Below are 25,234 nucleotides of genomic sequence, written 5' to 3' on the forward strand. Positions count from 1 at the left end.
GGGTAAGTGCTGAGGGAGTGCCACACTGTCAGAGGGTCAGTACTGAGGGAATGCCGCACTGTCAGAGGGTCATTACTGAGGAAGTGCCGCACTGTCAGAGGGTCAGTGCTGAGGGAATGCCGCACTGTCATAGGGTCAGTGCTGAGGGAATGCCGCACTGTCAGAGGGTCAGTGCTGAGGGAGTGCCGCACTATCAGGGGTCAGTGCTGAGGGAGTGCTGGACTGTCAGAGGGTCAGTACTGAGGGAGTGCCGCACTGTCAGAGGGTCAGTGCTGAGGGAGTGCCGCACTGTCAGGGGGTCAGTGCTGAGGGAATGCTGCACTGTCAGAGGGTCAGTGCTGAGGGAGTGCCACACTGTCAGAGGGTCAGTGCTGAGGGAGTGCCGCACTATCAGGTGGTGTGTGCTGAGGGAGTGCCGCACTGTCAGGGGGTCAGTGTTGAGGGAGTGCCGCACTGTCAGAGGGTCAGTGCTGAGGGAATGCTGCACTGTCATTGGGTCAGTACTGAGGGAGTGCTGCACTGTCAGAGAGTCAGTACTGAGGGAGTGCTGCACTGTCAGAGGGTCAGTGCTGAGGGAGAGCCACAGTGTCGGAGGGTCAGTACTGAGGGAGTGCTGCACTCTCTGAGGGTCAGTGCTGAGGGAGTGCTGCACTGTCGGAGGGTCAGTGCTGAGGGTGAGGTCCTGCCTCAGGAATGCTGGATCTCAGATAAGACATTGAGCTGTGGTCTATGTGTTGGGTGTTTGAGGTTTTCTGACATTCACTGACGAGAGGAGAGTTCTCTGGCGTTGTGAGCAACTACTCTCCCTCACCCAAACAGAACGACTAACTGGTTGTCTCTCTGTTTTCCTGTAAATTATTGGCTAAATTTCCATCAGCTATTAAACTTTTCACACAGAAAGCAATTAGAGGCAGATGTAAAGATTTTAAAATAAACTCTTGACATGTGAAGGTTAGTGATTTCCAAACTTGTTTTTATGAACAAAGAACTTTCCCAATTGTTACTTACTCTTCTCGGTGCCTTGTAGATGGCTGTTAATCGATTCCCAAAGGTCATAATCATCAAACTCAAGGGCAAGTTCTTCAAAGTCTTCGTTTCCAATGAGTTCAAAGGAGTTGGTGCCTGCATCCTTGTCCTCTGCAGCCTCCTCTGTGTCCATCACCTTCACACAGAAGGAGGGCTCAGGGTGGGCATCAATGTTGGAAGTTCCTTCGCACGGGGGTGCTTTGGTTGGTCCTCCGTGATTCGCACTGGGCTTCAGGGAGGCGAATGGGAAGGGGATGGCATTATCATCGACCAAGCTGACGTCGAGTTGAGAGGCACTGCCGCACTGACTGTTTGTGTCCCTGAGGCGTTCGGTCCATTTCCATGATGTCAGTCTCCAATCCAATACCCTGTTCCCCGATTGACGGGCTGCGCTTTGGCATTTTCAACCAGTAACCCTTTGGTAACCAGCTCCACCAGACAGGAGCCTTACTGTATCTCTCTCTCAACTGTTAACCCTCCCCTCGCCCCATTACCATTATTGTCACTGTACCATCTCAAACGGGAGGGGGAGGGGGAGATATCTGGTGGTCATGTCACTGCTCCAGTAATCCAGAAACCCTCTCCCCCCCAACAGCTATTGTTCTGGGGACATCAGCTCCAATCCCACCAATGGCAGATGGTGAGATCTGAACTCAGTAACAAGGTGGAATTAAAAACTGGTTTTGCGAAGACTATAAAATAACTCGCGATGTTGTGAAACACAAGTCTGGTTCACTGATGTCTTTGAGGACAGGAAATCTGCCATCCTTGCTTGGTATGACCCAAGCCACAGTAAAAGACTGATTCCTAACTACCCTGTGTGCAGTTAGCAAGGTGCAATCAATCCTAGCCTAGGCCAGAGATGGCAAATCTCAAACTTAAGAGAAAAAAATATAATTTCAAATTCCTCCCAAAAATTCTCCTTCTTTTGAGTTTGCTTTTATTCCCACCCATGTTTCCTGTTTCCCCTTCTCCCTCCTACTCGGCTTCAGGCTGTAAGGAGAAGGTGAGGACTGCAGATGCTGGAGATCACAGTCCAAAAGTGTGGTGTGGGACCCTCCAACCAAACAGGATCAATGTGGATTTCACCGGTTTCCTCATTTCCCCTCCCCCACCTTATCCCAGTTCCAACCTTCCAACTTGGCACCGCCCTCATGACCTGTCCTGCCTGTCCATCTTCCTTCCCACCTGTCCATCACCTTTTCCCCCACCTTCATCTATCTATTGCTTTCCCAGCTACCTTTCCCCCCCAGCCTCACCCCCTCCCAATTATCTCTCAGCCCCTTTGGGTCTCCCCCACATTCCTGATGAAATGTTGATTCACCTGCTCCTCTAATGCTGCCTGACTGGCTGTGCTTTTCTAGCTCCACACTTTTCGACTGGCATGCTATAAGCAATCAGTGACCCAAAATGTTAACTCTGCTTTCTCTCTACAGATGCTGCCAGACCTGCTGAGTTTCTCCAGCAATGTCTGCTTCTGTTTCTGATTTCCAGCATCCACAATTTCTTGTGGGTTGTTTTGTTTAGTGCATTCCAGACCCCAGACCATCCTTAGGGTGAAAATACTTTTCCTCAAATCCCCTCTAAACCTACGCTTTTCACTCTAAAATGATGCCCCTTTGTTCTAGAATACATTGAGAAATGATCTTGATTCTGTTACACCTCATTACCAATGTTCATGCTTTTGAAGATCAGCCTTCGGAAGACAGAATGGGGACATCTGTCAAATTCTGGATTCACATCATCCCTGCGCTTTTCCACTGTGGGAGATCACCATGGGTCCTCACTGTGCGATATGCTTGTGTGGTAGAAAGGGAGCAAGTGCACATCCAAATACTTTTTAAAGAATGTGAGCTTTCCCACCTCAACTTCCCAACTCAGTTTCCCACCACCCTCTTGGTGAAAAAAGTCTCCTCAAATGCCCTTTAAACCTGTCCATTGTGAGGTCACAATCAGAGAAGCCATGATCTTTTTGAATGGCAGAGCAGGCTTGATGGGCTGAATGGCCTTCTCCTGCTCCCAAGTCATACAGGATCAACCAACATTTGGATAGTCAAGGTCTGATTAGGGATAGGTCTGATTTGGGATAGTCAACATGGATTGATTAGGGATAGTCAACATGGATTGATTAGGGATAGTCAGCATGGATTTGTGCATGGGAAGTCATGTCTGACAAATCTTTTAAAAGTTTTTCGAAGAGGTAGCCAAGAGGATAGATGAGGGTAGGGCAGAGGATGTTGTCTATATGAATTTTAGTTAAGCCTTTGATAAGGTACTGTACAGCAGGCTAGTCGTGAAGGTTGGTTCACATGGGATCCGGGGAGAGCTAGCTAATTGGATTCAAAATTGGCTCCATGGTAGGAAGCATAGGATGACGGTTGAAGGTCGTATCTTGGACTGGAGGCCTGTGACTACTAGTGTGCCACTGGGGTCAGTGCTGAGACATTTGTTATTTGTTATTTACATAATTGATCTGGATGTGAATGTACAAGACATGATTAGTAAGTTTGCAGATGATACAAAATTAGGAGGTATCGTTGATAGCAAGGGAGGTTATCAAATATTACAGAAAGATCTTGGTCAGATGGGGAAGTGGGCTGAGGATTGGCAAATGCAACTCAATACAGATAAATATGAGGTGTTGCACTTTGGAAAGTCAAACCAAGGTAGGACTTATACAGTAAATAGTAAGGTCCTTTGGAGTGTTGTGGAACAGAGGGACCTAGAAATGCAAGTAAATAGTTCTTTGAAAGTGGCGTCACAGGTAGACAGGGCTGGCCTTCATTAGTCGAGGCATTGACTACAGGAGTTGGGACCTTATGCTACAGTTGTATAAGTAATTGATGAGCTGAAAATGTGTTGCTGGAAAAGCGCAGCAGGTCAGGCAGCATCAAGGCCCCGAAACGTCGATTCTCCTGTTCCCTGGATGCTGCCTGACCTGCTGCGCTTTTCCAGCAACACATTTTCAGCTCTGATCTCCAGCATCTGCAGACCTCACTTTTTCCTCTAAGTAATTGATGAGGCCACACTTGGAGTATTGTGTACAGTTTTGGTCACCCTGTTATAGAAGAGACCTAGTTAAACTGGAAAGTGCATAAAGAAGATTTACGAGGATGTTGCCAGGATTAGTAGGCCTGAGTCATAGGGAGAGATTGGCCAGGATAGGACTTTACTCCTTGGAACTAGGAGAATGAGAGGGGACCTTATTGAGGTGTGTAAAAGCATGAGGGACATTGATAGGATGAATGAATATCACCTTTTTCACAGGGATGGAGAATTGAAAACTAGAGGGCATAGGTTAAGGTGAGAGGGGAAAAGATTTAAGAAGGACCTGAGGGGCACTTCTTCACGCAGATAGTGGTTAATGTATGGAATGGGCTGCTAGAGAAAGTGATTGAGGCAGGTACAATAGCAACATTTTAAAAGAAACATTTGGATGGGTACATAGATGGGAAGGTTTTACAGGCAATTGGAATTAGCTGAGTGGGCATCATGGTCAGTATGGACTAGTTTGGGCCAAAGGGCCTGTTTCCATGCTGTATTACTCAATGACTCGAGTGCGATACATTATCGCTGTATGCTGTCCTTATGTGTCAATTCCGTGCATTATTGCTGTTTGTTATCACTGCGTTTTCACTGAACCTTCCCCTGTATATTATCATGTGTGATGACATGTACCTTGAAGAGCGATTTGTCCTGTCCAGTTTCTCTTGAAGAGAGGTGTTGTAAACCCGGTGCCAAGGTGTCTGCTCCATGGAAAGCAGAGTAAATAAAGAACTTCGCGGTTTTTTTGGGGGTAGACAAAAGAACCAGGTGGAGTCAGGCTTACACAGACCCAGGGTTTTAGGTTTTGTTTATAGTTGTTGAAATTGGGGTTCTTGGAGTTGAAGCCACTAGATCCTGCTCCCTCTCTGCAGCTAGATTCATTCTGCCGGTGTTCCCTCTCCTAGCCTGGAGGAGATAGCAAGTGAGGGAAATCTGATTTGCTGAATTTGCCTTTGCCAAAGGTGTGTTTCTGGAATATATATTGGAACTGCTATATTGGAACAGTTGATAAGTGTTATATAACACATATATTATTTTGTTAAGTGGTTTGATAGAGTGATGCCAATTTTTTTTCTTATTTGTAATTTGTAAGAAAAAAGTGTATTTTGCTAAAAACATAATAGTTTGACCAATCGAATCACATCTGGAACACAGCGCCTTCCACTTGCCACTAATTAAGATAAACGTTAGCGTCGAGGCTAAATCCTCGATGTATTTTGAGGGGTTTTGGTCTGGTCAATAATACTCAGTGCCTTATTTCTCTATGTTAGCCTCTTTATTTCCCAGTCCCAGTTGTTCCTTACTTTTCATGTAGTCCAGGTCAGCACTGGCAAGCATCTGTGCTTCGGCATCATCAGTCGGCACTTGCTGGTACGCCGTCACCCCGAGTGCAGTCATACTCCCAATGCAAATCCGTTCCCGCAGATCATAACGTGCTCGCTGTCCGCCTGTAATCCGGGGAGAGGCCTTCTGTCTGTCAAGACTCCTCGGGGAGGACTCCTGCAGAGGCTTCAGAAAACTGCCAGGGACGGGGGAGGGGAGGGTGTCAAAAAACAAATAGTCAAAAGCTCAGCTTGATTTCAGGACTCCGCTTGATGGGGTAAAATCACTGCAACTGTCCAGGGATCTGAGTGGTGAGGAATGGCAGCTTCCAGAGGCAGCTTTGGCTTTGAGCTAAAGATATTGACGGAAGGGTTGAGATTTTGGATGCGTCGATTTATGGGCATTAGCAAAAGAATCGATTCCAGCATTTAGGCCCACTTGCCTGGATGGGGGCAGCCCCAACAACACCACTCAAGAAGCTCAACACCATCCAGGACAAAGCAGCCGCTTGATTGGCACCACATCCACTCCCTCCACCACCTACGCTCAGTAGCAGCAGTGTGTACTATCTACAAGATGCACTGCAGAAATTCACCAAGACAGCACCTTCCAACCCACGACCACTTCCATCCAGAAGGACAATGACAGCAGGTACATGGGAACATCACCCCTTGCAAGTTCCCCTCCAAGCTATTCACCATCCTGACTTGGAAGTATATCACCGTTCCTTTAGTGTCGCTGGGTCAGAATCCTGGAGTTCCCTCCCTAAGGGCATTGTGGGTATGCTTACACCAAATGGACAGCAGCAGTTTAAGAAGGCAGCTCACCTTCTCGAGGGCAACTAGGGACGGGCAATGAAATGCTGGCCCAGCTGTTGACAATTACATCCAACACATGAATAAAACAAGGGAAAGCTTTTCTATGCAATGAGTGTTTCAGGTCCCCTGAATTCTCAGAATTCCTGAAGAACAGTTGTACTGGACTCAAAACATTAACTTTGTTTCTCTCTCTATTGTTGCTGCCAGATCTGCTGAGTTTCTCCAAAGTTAAAAATCACACAACACCTGTTGGTTATAGTCCAACAGATTTAATTGGAAGCACTAGCTTTCGGAGCACTGCTCCTTCATCAGGTGGTTGTCTGCTCCAAAAGCTAGTGCTTCCAATTAAACCTGTTGGACTATAACCTGGTGTTGTGTGATTTTTAACTTTGTCCACCCCAGTCCAACACCGGCATCTCCGAATCATGAGTTTCTCCAAGCATTCTCTCATTTGTCCCACTACCTTTGCCAGGGTTGGCGGTTTTGAGCTAGAGGGAGAGGCTGAACAGGTTGGGGCTGTTTTCCCTGGAGCATCAGAGGACGAGGGGTGACCTTATAGAGGTTTATAAACTCACGAGGGGCATGGATAGGATAAATAGACAAGGTCTTTTCCCCGGGGTGGAAGAGGCCAGAACTAGAGGGCATTGGTTTAGGGTGAGAGGGGGAAAATTTAAAAGGCACCTAAGGGGCAAACTTTTCACACAGAGGGTGGTACGTGTGTGAAATGAGCTGCCAGAGGAAGTGGTAGAGGCTGGTACAATTACAGCATTTTATAGGCACCTAGATGGGTATATAAATAGGAAGGGTTTAGAAGGATATGATCTCCTTTAGAAGAAACTGATCTCCAGCATCTGCAGACCTCACTTTCTCCCCTTAGAAGGATATGGGCCAAGTGCTGGCAAATGGAATTAGATTAATTTAGGATATCTGGTCAGCGTGGACAAGTTGGACCGAAGGATTTGTTTCCACGCTGTACATCTCTATGACTCCATGATTCTACCTCCCCAGCTTCCACATGGTCTCTCAAGCTAAGTGGCAAAGGCAGGATACTTGAGGCCAGTCCTGAGATCTCGCCCTGTTGTACGGTGGTCACTCAGCTGGCAATCTGGAGCTCGTTCAGAAGGTTGCTGAATGTAAACCCCTATGCCAACTGATGGTCAGGGAACTTACTCCTGCCAGCATGATGGGCTGAAGGGCCTTTTTTCCAGTGCGTTAGATCTCTCTCACTCTTTGACTCTACATACTGTATAAAGATTGCGCTGTCTCTGGGACTGTACCTTACCTTCCTGTCAGTCCTGTATGGGGTTGCCATGGTTGCTGCTGCTCACAGTCTTGAATCTGCTGCTGCATCATTAGAGACTCGGTCGATTCTGTTGACATGAGATGGGACTGTGAAAACATGAAAAGAACATTGCAAAAACATGTCGTGTAGCTGCTGGTGTCCCAGTTCTCCTCAGGGCTCCCCTGTTGTTCCAATCTCTCACACCAGCCCCAGTCAAAACTGCACCTCCCCATCACAACCCCTTGTCCAGAGGGTTGAGAGACTGACAGAAACTGCTGTTGGTTTCCACAGATCAAAGAAAGTGAAAGTGCAATCCCACAACTAACTTTTAGCTTCCCGAAAATAAATTGAGAAACTGCTTTCACTGGCATGGGGCAGAGTGAAAGCCATTAGTAAAGATGGGGAGTTATAGGAAACTCTTTCCCAAGATTTAGCTAAATAAATATCCTTGATTAGATTGTAACTCAGTCTGTGACTCACTCCTGGGTATCTGTTATTCTGTATATAAACCACCCAAACCCCTCGATTAGGTTCCAGTCTGTGACTCACACCAGGATATCTGTTATTCTGTATATAAACCACCCAAACCCCTTGATTAGGTTCCAGTCTGTGACTCACACCCGTATATCTGTTATTCTGTATATAAACCACCCAAACCCCTCGACTAGATTTCAGTCTGTAACTCACTCCCAGGGATCTGTCATTCTATATATAAACCATCCTGAACCCCTCGAGTAGATTGCAAATCTGTAACTCACTCCCAGGGATCTGTTACTCGATGTATCAGCTTTCGGTGGATCGTGCGTATCCTCATTTCCTGATAGATCCCTGTCCTGTGTTTCCACCTCCGAAGGCTCTTCCTCCTCCTCATCCACTTCCTGGATGGTGGGCGTGCCCTCTGATGGAGGAACTGAAGTCTTTTTCTTTTTCCTCCTCTTCTTCTTCGTGCGTTCTGGGCGAGGGAGCTTCCTCCTGTGGCGTGTGTGGTGTGGCAGGTGAGTAGAGAGCGGGTGGTGAATGTGATGTGACGTGTGTCGATGATCTAGGGATTACACACAGTGACACTGAGTGTGACAGGGTGGAGAATTGAAGCCAACAGCAAAACTGGAGCCTGTTTGCCTTTCTGCTCACACAGAGCAACCCCCAACCTACCTCATCTCACTCCACCCACAACTGTATAGTAACACAAAAAGGTCATTGAGCCTGCACCCCCATTCAATATGACTATCTGATCATCCAAGTCATTCCCCTGTTCCTGCTTTCTCCCCCATACCCTTTGCTCCCTTTAGCCCTAAGAACTATACCTAACACCTTCTTGAAAAAAATTAATATTTTGGTCTCAAGCGCTTTCTGTGACAGAGAACTCCACAGGCTCCCCACTCTGTGGGTGAAGACATTTCTCCTCATCTTAGTCTAAAACGCATCCTTGAACTGTGACCCCTGATTCTGGACTCCCTAGTCACTGGGACCATCTTCCTGTGTTTAGCCTGTCTAGTCACATTAGAATTTTATGGGTATACATGACATTCCCCCTCATTCTTCAAAACTCCAGTGAATATAATTCCAGGAGAAAGTGAAGACTATGGATGCTGGAGATCAGAGTTAAAAAGTGTGGTGCTGGAAACGTACAGCAGGTCAGGCAGCATCTGAGGAGCAGGAGAATTGAGGTTTTGGGCATAAGCCCTTCATCAGGTATTCCCAAAACCTCAATTCTCCTGAATATAGTTCGACCGTCACCAATCCCATCCCTGTTTCTACATTAGACCTGCCATCCCAGGAATCAGATTCTCCGATCCTTTCATACTAGTAAGGGTTGTGTTGGAGTAATTGAGGGAAAACTGTTTTCAGAAATGGGATTGTATGTGACCAGAGGTTCAATTAAATTAAAACCGTTGGCAAAAAGTTAAGGGGTTAATCTTTTCTCATAGCGAGTTCTTGTAGCCTGGGGGGTGCTTGTTGAAAGAGTGATGGAAAACAATTGAACGGGAACTTTCCAAAGGGGGAGTTGGAGAAATATGTATAAGTGACAAACCTCCAAGGCTATGGAGTAAATAGCAAGAGGTATGCAAATGATTGGATGTATCCTTCAAAGAGCTGGCACAGACTCAACTGGTGAATGGCCTCCCTCTATAAGACTGTAAGGAGTAGCTGGATGTAGGTTTGCTCACTGAGCTGGGAGGTTCATTTCCAGACGTTTCATCACCTTACTAGGTAACATCTTCAGTGGGCCTCAGGCGAAGCAGCGTACATGATTCCTGCTTTCTATTTGTATGTTTGGGTTTCTTTGGGTTGGTGATGTTATTTCCTGTGGTGACGTCATTTCCTGTTCTTTTTCTCAGGGAGTGGTAGATGGGGTCTAACTTGATGTGCTTGTTGATGGAGTTCCGGTTGGAATGCCATGCTTCCAGGAATTCTCGTGCGTGTCTCTGTTTGGCTTGTCCGAGGATGGATGTGTTGTCCCAGTCAAAGTGGTATCCTTCCTTATCTGTATGTGAGGATACTAGTGAGAGAGGGTCATGCCGTTTTCTGGCTAGTTGGTGTTCATGTATCCTGGTGGCTAGTTTTCTGCCTGTTTGTCCAATGTAGTGTTTGTTACAGTCCTTGCAAGGTATTTTGTAAATGACATTAGTTTTGTTGTTGTCTGTACACGGTTCTTTCAAGTTCATTAGCTGCTGTTTTAGTGTGTTGGTGGGTTTGTGGGCTACCGTGATGCCAAAGAGTCTGAGTAGTCTGACAGTCATTTCTGAGATGACCAACTAGCCACAAAAACGACATGACCCCAGGGAACTATAGACTGGTGAGCCTATCCTCAGTGGTGGGCAAGTTGTTGGAGGTAATCCAGAGGGACAGGATGTACATATATTTGGAAAGGCATGGACTGATTAGGGATAGTCAACATGGCTTTGTGCGTGGGAAATCATGTCTCACAAACTTGATTGAGTTTTTTGAAGAAGTAAAAAAGAAGATCGATGAGGGAAGAGCAGTAGATGTGATCTATTGGACTTCAGTAAGGCGTTCAATAAGGTTCCCATGGGAGACTGGTTAGCAAGGTTAGATCTCATGGAATACAGGGTGAACTAACCGTTTGGATACAAAACTGGCTCAAAGGTAGAAGACAGAGGGTGGTGGTGGAGGGTTGTTTTTCAGACTGGAGACCTGTGACCAGTGGAGTGCCACAAGGATCGGTGCTGGGTCCTCTACTTTTTGTCATTTCCATAAATCATTTGGATGTGAGCATAAAAGGTACAGTTAGTAAGTTTGCAGATGACACCAAAATTTGAAGGTGGTGCTAGGGAGAGGCTATAGCTCAAATCCTCCAACCCTGGCAACATCCTTGTAAATCTTTTCTGAACCCTTTCAAGTTTCACAACATCTTTCCAATAGGAAGGAGACCAGAATTACATGCACTATTCTAACAGCGGCCTAACCAATGTCCTGTACAGCCTCTACATAACCTCCCAATTCCTGTACTCAATACTCTGACCAATAAAGGAAAGCATACCAAACGTCTTCTTCACTGTCCTATCTACCTGCGACTCCACTTTCAAGGAGCTATGAACCTGCACTCCAAGGTCACTTTGTTCAGCAACACTCCCTAGGACCTTACCATTAAGTGTATAAGTCCTGCTAAGATTTGCTTTCCCAAAATGCAGCACCTCGTATTTATCTGAATTAAACTCCATCTGCCACTCCTCAGCCCATTGGCCCATCTGGTCCAGATCCTGTTGTAATCTGAGGTAACTCTCTTCACTGTCCACTACACCTCCAGCGAGGCTGGGTAAAGATGGTTTAGTCTAACAGACTGGTCATAAAATAATTTGCAAATAGGCCCACCCCGACAGGCACACGCTCTGGCAAACACACTTGCACTTACATTCAAAATCCTTCTCGTTGTAGGTTCGCTCAGGTTCCCGTGCAGGGCGTTCACTGACCAGGTCACTTAAACGCTCAATGCCCAGCAACTTATCCAGCTCTTCGTCCTCCTCCTCTTCCTCTTCCACGTTTGGCTTCTCGGTCTCATCTTCGACCTGCAAACAGGAATGGTGGCAGCAGCTCACTGTAGGGATCATAATCACCTCAGTCACCATTGCTTAGTGCACAGCCTCCACAGTGAGCACGGCTGACACAATCAACACTTGCACGCCTGTGTTTGGGAACCATTGCACACCCAGTAATGGAGTCACACAGCACAGAGGAGGCCCTTTGACCAATCAATCTGTGCTGACATGTATACACGAATCCCACTTTCTACAACTTGCCCCATAGCACTTGACATTTCAAGTGCTCATTCACACCACACAAATGCTGGGCTATGACCATCTCCAATAAGAGACAATCTAGCAACCAATGGTGTCACCATCACTGAATCTCCCTGTTATGAAGATGTGGGTGCACTTTAAGAGAGTTAAAAGCAGCAGAACTACCGGACACAGCACCAAGTGTTCTCAATAAGGCAACAATGTATGCAACACGTGGTCGAACAACTCGATTAGCCCGTTGCCTAAACACACACACACATTTGGCCAAACAGCTTAAATTTTACCCTGAAAATATATCAAACTCCAATCCCGTTTGAATTGAATATATTGACAATCTTAAAATCCAATGATACAATCTCATGCTTTGGGGGGGTATAAGACTGGGAAGAATTGAACAGTTGAGAGGAGAACTGACAAGCCACCAGCATGTAAACAGACTGCCTGAAAATAGCTCTCTTAAAAGTATCTTTTTGATCAGTAACCTGTGACGTAGAAATTCCTAAGAAGAAAAGAAGACACAGGAAGATCCGAATAGAAGAACGAAAGCTGTCTGGTTTTGAGATAAGAAATGTGGTTTTGTAAATCTTAATTGGGAGTTTAATCAGACTCGTATTATAGAAGGGAAGGTAACAGATAGGTTAGAGTAAGGAATGGTAAATAGTGGTTAGTTAATGATTCTCTGTTATATTGAAGAAATAAACTTTTACTTGAAATAGTTATTGGCCACTCAAATCTTTACAGATTACTGCATGGGATAAATATTTTCTGTGTTGCTGGTTTTAAATTAAGCAAGAGGGTTTACCCCGTGTTGTAACAGTTTGGGGGCTCGGGTCCATGATTTGAACTGGTTTAGGCAGATTCGAATAGATTTGGGGGTACAAAAGGTCCCAGCAGATTTAAACACTTGCAGGTTAGTATCCCAGATCTTTAAATAAAACGTAGGTGAGACAATTTGTTTAATTTCAATGATTTTCAATTAAATTAAATTAAAATTGAGAGAAATGACTCTTAAAATTGCTAAAGAGGTTCTGGGATTTGAAAATGATTCTCAGATTTGCCAAGAAAGTTTAGAAGGAAAGAAAAAGGCCACACTTTTAGAATTAGCAAAGATGTTAGATTTAGGTTTAACCAAGGACAAAACTAAAGCTGAAATAGTGAGGGAGTTACTCAAGCACTTAGGTGTGTCAGAAAAACAATCAAGTGCAGCAGAGGTAGGAAAGCTTAAATTACAATTGAGGCAAATGGAGTTAGAAGATAAACAAAGGGCGAGAGGAGGGAGAGAGGATAAAGAGAGAGAGCGAAGGTTCTTGGCTGAGCAAAGAGAAAACAAAGGGAGAGAGAAAGAGAGGGAATTTGAACTTGAGAAGTTGCAACTTAGTCAGCAAAGTCAAGTTAACAGGATGGAGATTAAAAGAGAAGGTAGTGATATATATGTATGTGTGTGTATATATATATAAATATGTCAAAACTTTGCCACATTTTAATAAGAAGGATGATAAAGCCTTCATTATATCATTTGAAAAATTGGCTAGGCAGATGGAGTGGTCTGAGGATTTATGGGTAATGCTAGTTCAGACTAAACTGGTAGGCAGAGCTAGTGAGGTATTTGCAGCACTGTCAGATGAGGGATCAAGAGATTATGAAGAGGTTGAATAGGCTATTTTAAGTGCTTATGAATTGGTACAGAAGCATATAGACAGTGGTTCAGAAACACAAAGAAGGAATCAAGTCAGACAGATGTTGAGTTTGAAAGAATTAAACATAGTAATTTCGATCGATGGGTGTGTGCTTTGAAAATAGATCGGGCCTTTGAGGCTCTAAGAGAGATTATTTTGCTGGAGGAGATTAAAAACTCACTTCCAGCAATGGTAAGAATTCACGTGGAGGAACAGAAAGTTCAGGAAGTGAGAAGGGCAGCAGAATTAGCAGACAAGTACATGTTGGTGCATAAGACAAGCTTCCGGCCAGAGTTTCATCCTGTGGGGGATAGAAGTTGGGAGAAGGGGAGATCCTACTCTACTAAACCCAGAGCAGAGAGCACTGGGAAGAATTTACCGCAGGATAAAAAAGAAGCCCAAGAGGGTGGAAAGGAGGTGAAAGGCCTCAGGTGTTTTCACTGCGGTAAAGTGGGATACGTAAAGACACAGTGTTGGTCGTTAAAGAAAGGCATTGTGGGAAAAGATGTGGTAAAAGAAGCTAAGCCAGTGGCATTAGTGACAGTAGTAAAGGAGACCCCAAGGAGAGCTGAGGAGCTGCAGGAGAGTGCACAGCCTAGGCCAGGGCTGGGTATGGAGTTAGTACCTGATCTCTACAAAGAATTTGTCTCTGTGGGTAAAGTTTACTCAGAAAGAACAGGACGCGAAGGACAAAAAGTTATAATTTTGAGAGATACAGGATCTAACCAGTCACTGATATAAGGGATGAGCGAATGTGCATTCTTTCTGATCCGTTACCTGAGAGTGTGGTAATTTGTGGGATAGATGGACAGAAATTTAGCGTTCTCCTATGCAAGATCAGGTTGGAGTGCCAACTCAAGACTGAGGGAAGTTCCAGTGGGAGTGATTGACAGAGTGTCAGTTCCAGGAATTCAGTTTGTTGTTGGGAATGATTTAACAGGGTCCAAGGTGGGAGTGACACCCCTTGTTGTGGAGAAGCCCAGGAAATGGAGGAATTAAAACAGAAATATCCTGATATTTTCCCAGACTGTGTAGTAACCAGATCCCACGATCATAAGTCACAGCATGAAGTGAAAAGTAAAGAAAAAGATGAAGGAGTTGAGGGTTGGTTAGCAGACACCCTGTTTGATGTCAAAAGAGAAAATGCTGGAAAATCTCAGCAGGTCTGGCAGCATCTGTAAGGAGAGAAAAGAGCTGACATTTCGAGTCTAACTGACCCTTTTTCAAAGCTTTGGCAAAGGGTCAGTTAGACTCGAAACGTCAGCTCTATTCTCTCCTTACAGATGCTGCCAGACCTGCTGAGATTTTCCAGCATTTTCTCTTTTGGTTTCAGATTCCAGCATCCGCAGTAATTTGCTTTTACCCTGTCTGACGTAATGGTGCAGGAAAAACCTGGACAGGGCAGAGGGTCAGACAGAAGTGTTTAGTCCTGAAAGGCTAACAGACTTGCAACAGCAAGACAAGATGATAAAAGATATATATGTGGATGCGTACTCTGAAAAGGAGGCAGAGAATATTCCGGAGGGTTATTATCTGAAAGATTGAATCCTCAGACGGAAATGGACACCACGGCGGGTTAGTGTAGAGGAGAAATGGACTGAAGTGCAGCAGATTGTGTTGTCAGTAGCAGACAGACAGGAGGTGTTACAGGTAACACATGAACTACCTGTAGGAGGTCACTGAGGGGTATGAAAGACTCAGGCTAAGGTACAGAAACATGCACAAGGATGTGGTTGACTTTTGCCGTACATATCATACATGCCAAATGGTAGGTCAGCCACAGGCGGTAATAAAACCAGTACCTTTGTTGCCAATTCCCACATTTGACACGGGTTATAATTGATTGTGTAGCTCCCCTCCCAAGAACTAAACGTGGGAACCAGTACTTGCTAACCATAATGGATGTGTCTCCCAGAATTCCGGAGGCAATTCCATTACAGAGTATCAAAGCAAAAAGCATAGCAGAAGAGTTAGTAGCTTTCTTCACATGTTATGGGCTACCCAGAAAGATTCAGTTAGACCAAGGGTCACATTTTACTGCTAGGCTGTTTAAGAAGGTGATGGATAGATTAGGTATACAGCACTTTAGATCCAGTGGGTATCATCCTGAATCCCAGGGAGCTTTAGAAAGGTGACATCAGACCCTAAGACCATGTTGAGAGCGTACTGTCAGGATTACCCGAATGATTGGGATAAGGGTATCCCATTCATAGTGTTTGCCATTAGAGATGCCCCAAATGAATCTACTCAGTTCACTCCCTTTGAGTTAATATTCGGGCATGAAGTGAGAGGCCCTTTGAAATAAATTGAAGAAAAATTGACAGGACCAAAATCGGAGATCTCACACTTAGATTATATATCAGAGGGAGGGAGAGGGAGAGATTAAATCAAGTAGGTGAGTTAGCTAAACAGCACCTAATGAGGGCACAGTGTAGCGTGAAGTAGGTTGTAGATAAAAGCTCTGAGACATGGACATTTTCCCAAGGGGATGATGTGTCAGTACTGTTACCAGTGATAGGAGATCCTTCAAAGGCAGGTTTAGTGGTCCTTATCAAATTGAGAAAAAGTTAAGTCAGGTGAACTATTTCGTGAAGATGCCAGATCGAAACAAATGGTATTGGGTATGTCATGTGACCATGTTGAAACCGTATTACACTAGAGAGAGAGAACTGGAGAAACAGGTGTTAGTTACTGTCCCGCAGAGTGAGGAATCACATCCAGGCGATGTAGATTTTGAGGTGCCTCAAAATAGATTAAAAAAATGAAGAAGTCCTTGAGGAGTGGGATAGGTCAGTTAACTTTCTGTCTCAGGAGCATAGTGCGCAGTTGAAAGATTTGTTATTGCAGTATAGGACATATGTACGAATCAGATGGGGAGGACGAATACTATTGTACATGAAGTAAACGTAGAAAATACTAATCTGATAAAACAATACCCCTATCGGCTTAATCCTTTCAAAGCCAGACAGGTCCAGATATCCTTTCAAAGCCAGACAGGTCCAGATGGAGGTGGAGGCCATGCTCGACGAGAACATCATCGAATCAAGCCAGAGCGAGTGGGGTTCACTGATCGTCTTAGTCCCCAAACCGGATGGGGCTCAACGATTCTGTGTGGATTATTGGAAGGTTAACGCCGTTACAAAATCGGACTCATATCCAACTCCAAGATTGGAGGACTGTGTGGAGAAAGTCGGACAAGCCAATGACATCACCAAGTTGGACTTAATGTGTGGTTACTGGCAGGTACCCTTATCAGAGCTGGTGAAAGAAATTTCTGTGCTTGTAACCCCTAATGGGCTATATCAGTTTAAACTGATATAGTCCATTTGGGGTTACAAACACAAAAATTGAACAGTTGAGAGGAGAACTGACAAGCCCAGCATGGAAACAGACTGGCTGAAAATAGCTCTCTTAAAAGTATCTTTTCAATCAGTAACCGGTGACTCAGAAATTCCTAAGAAGCAGAAAAGAAGACACAGGAAGATCCAAATAGAAAAATGAAAGCTGCCTGGTTTTGCGATCTGAAATGTGGTTTTGTAAATCTTAATTGGGAGTTTTATCGGACTAGTATTATTGAAGGGAAGGTAACAGATAGGTTAGAGTAAGGAATGGTAAATAGTGGTTAGTTAACTATTCCTCTGTTGTACTTAAATAAATAAAGTTGTTAATTTTTACTTTAAGTAGTTTTTGGTCACTCAAATTTTTACAGATTACTGCACAGGATAAATCTTTCCTGTGTTGTTAGTTTTAAATCTAGCAGGAGGGTTTACCCCGTGTCATAACACTCCCACTGTCAATATCCTGTGGGTTACCATTGGACTGAAACTCACTGGTCCAGCCACATAAACACAACGGCTGCAAGAGCAGGTCAGAAGCTAGGAATCCTGCAGTGAGTAACTTGCCTCCTGACTCCCCAAAACTGTCCACCATCAAGGCACAAGTCAGGAGTGTGATGGAATACCCCCCACTTGCCTGGATGGGTGCAGCTCCAACAACACTCAAGAAGCTTAACACCATCCAGGACTAAGCAGGCAGATTGATTGGCAACACATCCATAAACATCCATTCCCTCCACCACTGATGCTCAGTAAAAGCAGTGTGTACTATCTACAGGATGAACTGCTGAAATTCATCAAAGATCCTCAGATCTTTCAAACCCACAGCCAATTCCATCTAGAAGGAAACATATGGCAACAGTACCACCTAAAACCACCAGTGAGTTGCACATAGAGAGCAAGGAGAGATCACATCTGCAACGTACAATGGACTAGGCCAGACCACTCAAAACATTCTTAAGCAGGCAGCCTTAGACCTATCTTTGCAATTTAAGAATAGTAAGGGTATGGAATGCTTTGCCTGCAACGGTAGTAGATTCGCCAAGTTTAAGTGCATTTAAGTCATCATTGGACATGCATATGGACGTACATGGAATAGTGTAGGTGGGATGGGCTTCAGATTGGTATGACAGGTCGGCGCAACATCGAGGGCCGAAGGGCCTGTACTGCGCTGTAATGGTCTATGTTCTAATTTTATTCGGTGAGTGTTCAGTAAAAATTACCCGGAGTAAGATAGCTAGGTTGACTGCCGCATTTTAAAACAGACAAAAAATGTACTCACAAAATTACACAATGAAACACAAGGAACACAATAAAGGACCCCTACAGAACTCAACCTATCCAGCTCGACTTAACTATACTGCTCTGAATGTACACAACAGTCCCTTTAAAACCCAGTACAAATGGAACACATGCTTACAGGTTGAAGTTGAAGGGCAGAAAAGAGCTAGAGTTTCCACACAGCTCCCTGTTGAACTTGCCAGTTCAAGACTGAACTAAAACAGCTCCGTTCAGCTAGAGAGCTGACCGCCCCCCCTCTCTTTATACAGGTCACTTCTAAAGCATGACCACTTTGGCCTGAAGTCTCATCTGTTTGCATCTCAAACTCCTTTTCATCTCTGTACCAAACCAGACTGATTGGAGTCCAGCCCGGTTTATTGATCCTCTGAAAAAAATCAAGGACTGAGTCTCCTTGAGCCAAGGAACAGTTTTTAGAAAAAAAGGGTTGACTTTGTGACACCTACCCCCTTAAAAAAAGTGAACCATCAATACCAAAAGATGGCATCATTTTTAACCCTTCAAAACCCCGGTTAGTATTTAAACACACATATACTCTATCCTAACGGGCAGCACGGTGGCTCAGCGGTTACTACTGCTGCCTCACAGCACCAGGGACCCAGGTTCAATTCCAGCCTCGGTCTGTGTGGAGTTTGCACATTCTCCCTGCGTCTGCGTGGTTTTCCTCCTGGTGCTCCGGTTTCCTCCCACAATTCAAAGCTGTGCAGGCCAGGTGAATTGGCCATGCTAAATTGCCCATAGTGTCAGGGGTAAATGTGGGGCAGGGGAATGAGTCTGGGTGAGTTGCTCTTCGGAGGGTCGGTGTGGACTTGTTGGGCTGAAGGCCCTGTTTCCATGCTGTAGGGAATCTAATCTAATCTAACTATAAACGTGCCAACATGCACAACTGCATGCAAATTCAGGCTGTAGCACACTCACCACCGAATGCCTCTGTATCTCATTCGAGTCTCAATAACGGATCGGTAATTACGTTTTCGCGACCTGCCACCTGCACAATTGCCAAACTGAACGGCTGAAATAACAAGCTCCATTGAAACAGACTGGCATTTTTGTCCTTACATTTTTCCACAGATGGCAATGGTTTATGATCAGTGTATACGATTGTCTCCGATGCATTGCTGGGAATATAAACACTGAAATGTTGGAATGCCAACACCAAGCTGAAAGTCTCTTTCTCCACCATTGAATATTTCCGTTGATGAATGTTCAACTTCCTGGAAAAATACCCGATGGATCTTTCTATTCCCCCGTCTTCCTCGTGCAGGGGCACCGCACTGGCACCCACATCACTGTCAATAGCCACTTTGATAGGCTTCGTGTAATCCGCTGTGGCTAATACTGGGGCAGTGGTTAACACCTTTTTTAGGCTGTCAAATGCCTTTTTACAGTCCACTGTCCACTGAAACTTGGCCTCTTTTAACAATTTGCTGAGTGCAGCAGCTAAAGTTCAGTACAAACTTTTGATAAAATCCACTCAACCCCAGGAACTGTAGAATTGCGGACAGTGTGGGAAATTTCCCAATTACTTTCGCTTCACATCCCGTGGGGCCATTTGTCCGTATCCAATAACTTGGCCCAGGAAGGTGAGTTGGGCTTTGGCAAATTCACTTTTAGCCAGGTTTCCCACCAAGCCTGCCTTCCGAAGTCAATCGAACAAGTCAGATAAATGCTGTAAATGTTCCTTCCATGAGTCACTAAAAATCACCAGATCATCAATATACACCACATAGTTGGGTAATCTGGCAATGACCTTATTAGTCAGTCTCTGAAATGTGGCTGGAGCATTTTTCACACCAAATGGCATGACTTTGAACTGATATAGTCCATTTGGCGTTACGAAAGCTGAAATTGCCTTTGCTCTCTCTGACAGAGGGACTTACTAGTAGCCTCTGAACAAGTCCAACTTAGAAATGTAAGTTGCTTGCCCCACTTTGTTGACACAGTCCTCCAACCGTGGAATTGGATATGCATCAGTCTTTGTAACAGCGTTGATTTTGTGATAGTCCACACATAACCGTTGGTTTTGGCACCATGACTATGGGTGAGCTCCAGTCACTGTAACTCACTTTGATTATGCCATCTTGGAGCATGCGCGCTACCTCCTTCTGAAGCTGTGCCAACTTGAGAGGATTATGTCTATAAAGATGTTGCTTAATCGGAACAGCATCTCCTATCGCTACATCTTGTACAATTAGGTTAATACTTTCCAGTTTATTTCCACATATCTCTCCATGTGATAGTAATAACTGTTTCAGGTCACTTTGATTTTCTTGTGGAAGGTAACTCAATAATTTATCCCAATTTTTGACAACTTCCTCATTGTCCAGTTTGATTTGCGGAATGCCCAAGTCAGAATCCTCTGAACGTGGTCCTTCCTTCTGTGCTGTAATCATTAACACCTTCTCCTCTTGCTTTCCTTTCCGATCAAAATACCTTTTGAGCATATTCACATTGAGTCATAGAGATGTACAGCACGGAAACAGACCCTTCGGTCCAACCCGTCCATGCCGACCATCTAGTCCCACCTGCCAGCACCCGGCCCATATCCCTCCAAACCCTTCCTATTCATATATCCAACATGACACACTCTGTGAGATTTCTTCCTTATCGGAGTCCTTATCAAGTAGTTCACCTCAATCAATTTCTTCTCAATTTATAAGGTCCACTAAACCTTGCTTTTAAAGGCTCACCTGTTACTGGGAGTAACACCAATACCTTATCCCCAATTGCAAAATTGTGAATTTGTGGTTTCTTATCTGCTGCTTGTTTCATTGTATGCTGGGATACTTTTAAATGCTGTCTAGCCGACTCTCCAGCTCTATTTAATCATTCTCTAAAACTTGACACATCGTCCAAATGGGTGGTCTCTGAATTCTGATTTATTAATTTCTCCTTCATCAATTTTAACAGCCCTCTTGCATCATGCCCAAAGATTAGTTCAAATGGACTGAATTTGGTCAATTCATTCACTGCATCTCTGATCACAAAAAGTACGAATAGAATTCCTTTACCCTAATCATCTGGATAATCCTGACCACAAGCCCTCAATATGGTCTTCAGTGTTTGATGCCGTATCTCTAGCACTCCCTGCAATTCGGGATGGTACACAGCAGATTTGAATTGTTTTATTCCCAAGTTATCCATAACCTCCTTGAATAGTTTGGATGTGAGGTTTGATCCTTGACCTGACTGGATCTCTATTGGCAGGCCATATCTCGTAAAACATTTAAGTAATTCTACTACAACCCTTTTTATCCTGTGATATTGCGCAATGGGATTGCCTCTGGAAATCTAGTCGACACATCTATTATTTTGTTAATAAATACTTATTCCCACTTTTTGTTTGAGGTAAGGGACCTACGCAATCAATCAAACTCTTGTGAAAAATTCCTCAAATGCTGGATTAGGTATGAAAGGTGCAGGTTTTATTACTGACTGTGGTTTTCTGATTAGCTGACATGTATGAGATGTCTGGCAAAGTTCAACTACATCTTTATGTAGTCCAAACCAGTAAAAATGTCTTAGTATTTTAGCCTGTGTTTTCCTCACCCCTAAATGACCCCCAGTTGGTAGCTCATGCACCACTTGCAGCACCTCCTTTCGAGATCCCACTGGCAAAACAATTTGATAAATCTCTGCCCATTTTTCATCTGCTTGAATGTGTGATGGTCTCCACTTCTTCATTAAGACATAATTTGTTAAGTAATAATACACAGGAATGCATTCACTTTCTTTCTCAGTAAATGCCTTTTGATAAACTATTTTAACTCCTCATCTTTCTGCTGTAATTCAATCAGCTTAGCAGAGCTAAACATACTTGCATATTTACCTACTTGCTCCTTCTCCATAAGACCATAAGAAATAGGGGTAGATGTAAGGTCATTCAGCCCATCGAGTCATGGCTGATGGGCATTTCAATGCCACTAACCCGTACTCTCCCTGTATCCCTTAATTCCTTGCGAGATTAAGAATTTATCAATCTCTGCCTTGAAGACATTTAGCGTCCCAGCCTCCACTGCACTCCGTGGCAATGAATTCCACAGGCCCACCACTCTCTGGCTGAAGAAATGTCTCATTTCCTTTCGAAACTGACCCCCTCTAATTCTAAGGCTGTGCCCACGGGTCCTAGTCTCCCCATCTGACGGAAACAATTCCCCAGCCTCCACCCTTTCTAAGCCATGCATTATCCTGTAAGTTTCTATTAGGTCTCCCCTTAACCTTCTAAACGCTAATGAATACAATCCCAGGATCCTCAGCCGTTCATCACATGTTAGGCCTTCCATTCCAGGGACCATCCGTGTGAATCTCCGCTGGACACGCTCCAGTGCCAGTATGTCCTTCCTGAGGTGTGGGGCCCAAAACTGGACACACTATTCTAAATGAGGCCTAACTAGAGCTTTATAAAGTCTCAGAAGCACATCGCAGCTTTTATGTTCCAACCCTCTTGAGATAAATGACAACATTATACTTGTTTTCTTAACCATGGACTCAACCTGCAAGACAACCTTTAGAGAATCCTGCACTAGCACTCCCAGATCCCAGGTCCCTTTGCACTTTGGCTTTATGAATTTTCTCACCATTTATAAAATAGTCCATGCTTGTGTTCTTTTTTCCAAAGTGCAAGATCTCGCATTTGCTCATAAGAACAAAGACAAAGAAAATTTATAGCCCAGGGCCAGGCCCTTCGGCCCTCCAAGCCTGAGCCGATCTAAATCTACTGTCTAAACCTGTCGCCCAATTCTTAAGTATCTATATCCCTCTGCTCCCCACCTACTCATGTGTCTGTCCAGATGCATCTTAAATGAATCTACCGTGCCTGCCTCTACCACCTCTGCTGGCAACGCGTTCCAAACGCCCACCACCCTCTGTGTGAAGTACTTACTGCATGTATCCCCCTTAAATTTCCCACCTCTCACCTTGAAAGCGTGACCTCTCGTTATTGAATCCTTCACCCTGCGAAAAACCATGTCTCTATCTCTTCGTAGTTCATGGAATGCCCTGCCAGTAGCAGTGGTGGACTCTCCCTCATTATGGGCATTTAAGCAGGCATTGGATAGGCATATGGAGGATAGTGGGCTAGTGTAGGTTAGGTGGGCTTGGATCGGCGCAACATCGAGGGCCGAAGGGCCTGTACTGCGCTGTATTCTTCTATGTTCTATGTTCTATGTTCTATCCACCCTGTCTATACCCTTCATGATTTTGCAAACCTCAATCAGGTCCTCCCTCAATCTCCTTTTTTCTCGTGAAAATAAACCTAACCTTCTCAACTTCTCTTCATAGCTTCCATACCAGGCAACATCCTCGTAGTTTGGCGCACCGACCTTTACACTGCTGAGGCTAAACGCCAGCTCGCGGACACCTCCTCCTACTGCCCCCTTGACCATGACCCCACCTCCCACCACCAAACCATCATCTCCCAGACCATCCATAACCTCATCACCTCAGGGGATCTCCCACCCACCGCCTCCAACCTCATAGTCCCACAACCCCGCACCGCCCGTTTCTACCTCCTGCCCAAAATCCACAAACCTGACTGCCCTGGCTGACCCATTGTCTCAGCCTGCTCCTGCCCCACCAAACTCATCTCTGCATACCTCGACACGGTCCTGTCCCCATTAGTCCAAGAACTCCCCACCTACATTCGTGACACCACCCACGCCCTCCACCTCCTCCAGGACTTCCGCTTCCCCGGTCCCCAACGCCTCAGCTTCACCATGGACATCCAGTCCCTGTACACCTCCATCCCCCATCACGAAGGACTCAAAGCACTCCGCTCCTTCCTTTCCCGCCGTACCACCCAGTACCCTTCCACCGACACCCTCCTTCGACTGACCGAACTGGTCCTCACCCTGAACAACTTTTCTTCCCAATCCTCCCACTTTCTCCAAACAAAAGGAGTAGCCATGGGCACCCGCATGGGCCCCAGCTATGCCTGCCTCTTCGTAGGGTATGTGGAACAATCCATCTTCCACAACTACACTGGCCCCACCCCCCATCTTTTCCTTCGCTACATAGATGACTGTATCGGCGCTACCTCGTGCTCCCACGAGGAGGTTGAACAGCTCATCCACTACACTAACACCTTCCACCCAGACCTCAAATTCACCTGGACAGTCTCGGACTCCTCCCTCCCCTTCCTAGACCTTTCCGTTTCTACCTCAGGCGACCGAATCAACACGGACATCTACTACAAACCAACCGACTCCCACAGCTACCTAGACTACACCTCCTCCCATCCTGCCCCCTGTAAAAACGCCATCCCATTCTCCCAATTCCTTCGTCTCCGCCGCATCTGCTCCCAGGAGGACCAGTTCAAAATACGTACAACACAGATGGCCTCCTTCTTCAAGGACCGCAATTTCCCCCCCGACGTGGTCGACGGTGCCCTCCACCGCATCGGCTCCACTTCCCGCTCCTCCGCCCCTGAGCCCCGCCCCTCCAACCGCCACCAGGACAGAACCCCACTGGTCCTCACCTACCACCCCACCAATCTCCATGTACAGCGCATCACCCGCCGTCACTTCCGCCACCTCCAAACAGACCCCAGCACCAAGGATATATTTCCCTCCCCACCCCTATCAGCTTTCCGTAGAGACCACTCCCTCCGCGACTCCCTTGTCAGATCCACACCCCCCACCGACCCAACCACCACTCCCGGCACCTTCCCTTGCAACCGCAGGAGGTGCAACACTTGCGCCCACACCTCCCCCCTCACTTCTCTCCAAGGCCCCAAAGGAAAATTCCATATCCGCCACAGATTCACCTGCACCTCCACCCACATCATCTACTGCATCCGCTGCAGCCGGTGTGGCCTCCTCTATATTGGGGAGACAGGCCGCCTACTTGCGGAGCGATTCAGAGAGCACCTCTGGGCCACCCGGACGAACCAACCCAACCAACCTGTGGCACAGCATTTCAACTCCCCCTCCCACTCCACCGAGGATATGCAGGTCATTGGACTCATCCACCGCCAAACCACAACAACCCGACGGTCGGAGGAGGAACGTCTTATCTTCCGACTGGGAACCCTCCAACCACAGGGGATGAACTTGAACTTCACCAGTTTCTTCATCCCCCCTCCCCCCAACTTGTCTCAGCCGAATCCCTCCAGCCCGGCAACGCCTTCCTGACCTGCAGTCTTCTTCTTGACCTCCCCGCCTCCACCCTACTC

General features: G+C 45.7%; 1 protein-coding gene across 1 annotated transcript in view; it reads right to left on the minus strand.

The window, feature by feature from the left end:
• Window positions 1–25,234, minus strand: part of LOC122551953 (anion exchange protein 3-like) — a 257,659-nt gene that overhangs the window by 82,590 nt on the left and 149,835 nt on the right. The window contains exons 2-5 of the mRNA XM_043694524.1: window positions 11,369–11,522; window positions 8,253–8,536; window positions 7,495–7,601; window positions 5,376–5,590 (exon numbers count right to left, since the gene is read on the minus strand). Coding sequence (XP_043550459.1) covers window positions 5,376–5,590; window positions 7,495–7,601; window positions 8,253–8,536; window positions 11,369–11,522 — 760 coding nt within the window. The remainder of the gene's footprint in view (window positions 1–5,375; window positions 5,591–7,494; window positions 7,602–8,252; window positions 8,537–11,368; window positions 11,523–25,234) is intronic.

This window comes from Chiloscyllium plagiosum, chromosome 7 (genome assembly GCF_004010195.1).
Source record: "Chiloscyllium plagiosum isolate BGI_BamShark_2017 chromosome 7, ASM401019v2, whole genome shotgun sequence".
NCBI lineage: Eukaryota > Metazoa > Chordata > Chondrichthyes > Orectolobiformes > Hemiscylliidae > Chiloscyllium > Chiloscyllium plagiosum.